General features: G+C 30.0%; 1 protein-coding gene across 1 annotated transcript in view; it reads left to right on the top strand.

Moving 5' to 3' along the window:
• Positions 1-410: 410 nt before the first annotated feature.
• Positions 411-1,169, top strand: part of LOC103310113 — a 3,174-nt gene continuing 2,415 nt past the window's right edge. The window contains exons 1-3 of the mRNA XM_016806435.1: positions 411-602; positions 673-814; positions 902-1,008. Coding sequence (XP_016661924.1) covers positions 411-602; positions 673-814; positions 902-1,008 — 441 coding nt within the window. The remainder of the gene's footprint in view (positions 603-672; positions 815-901; positions 1,009-1,169) is intronic.

Here is a 1,169-nt window from a genome sequence, read left to right as displayed (position 1 = left end):
AATTCTAAGTTCTGATAATACGTAAATAGGTACCTACGTTGTAATAGTCTTGTTGATTCGGTTTTGAAGGAACCGGACGCCGTCCAGATAAAATCAACATTTTTTAAACAAGTTTTGGATAGGTAAAACTATTTTTTCGGTATTTTTTGTAAAAAGGAATAAAAATATTATTATATTTTTGGTACGTCTGTCAAGATGTCCTGATAAGCCATAATAGACTCTACTTCATGTGTATATAATGTCTATATAGCAAGTTAAATATTACTTTTATTAAAATGCATGATCATTTTAAACTAAAAATTATATCTTCGATGCATTAAATGTTTTAACTATATGTCTTCAGACTATAGAAATTACAAATTTAAAGTGAAAATAAATTGTAAAATAATATTTCTGGAAATTGCAGAAAAATGGAAAAAAATTGTATAGTACCATTCATTGTTCTCTGCACAAATATAGTATTTTGCGAGACATTAAAATGTCGATTTTTTCACGTGGGTTCTCCGAATTCGGTTACTGAAACTTGTTCTACTGAGCCGGCGTATTGTTATGCCACTTGGCATAACGATACCCGGTTCAACGATGTAACAATAAAGAAAAAGGTAATATAACTTAATAATTATAGAATTTTGTTTAATTGTATCATGTTTTCATTTTAATAACAATTTATAGGGTTGTACTTCAGTGGACGATGGCCGATACAATCACAAAGATTGCATAAATCACGATTCGATTGGCTACCCGCCAAAAGAACGGAGTTGTTGTTGTAATGTGGACGATTGCAACAACAATGTGGGGTGGGAGCCAATCGATAGTAAGCAATAGGTACATAATTTATCATGCACACGTATATCGTTAACTAAAAAATGTAATAATAAATTTATTTTTATTTTTATCTTAGCTGAAAGTGATTGGGAAACGATCAAGAACGTGCTGATTATGGTAGCATGCTGTCTTATATTGCCAGTATACTTTTTTCTACGCAAGAGATACTACCAATACGTTCGAGTAAGTACATTTAATAATTATTTTTCTTTTGTAATAACTGTTAAATAGTATTATGTATTATACTTTTATCCGTGAGCGGATAGGTACGTACTTTTTTTTACGGGGATATATTAATTATTGAGGCTTCGTGTATTATATATAAATTAAAAAAATGATGCTTC

The sequence above is a fragment of the Acyrthosiphon pisum genome, chromosome X (assembly GCF_005508785.2).
Source record: "Acyrthosiphon pisum isolate AL4f chromosome X, pea_aphid_22Mar2018_4r6ur, whole genome shotgun sequence".
Lineage (NCBI taxonomy): Eukaryota > Metazoa > Arthropoda > Insecta > Hemiptera > Aphididae > Acyrthosiphon > Acyrthosiphon pisum.
This window is presented reverse-complemented; position numbering and strand designations above follow the sequence as displayed.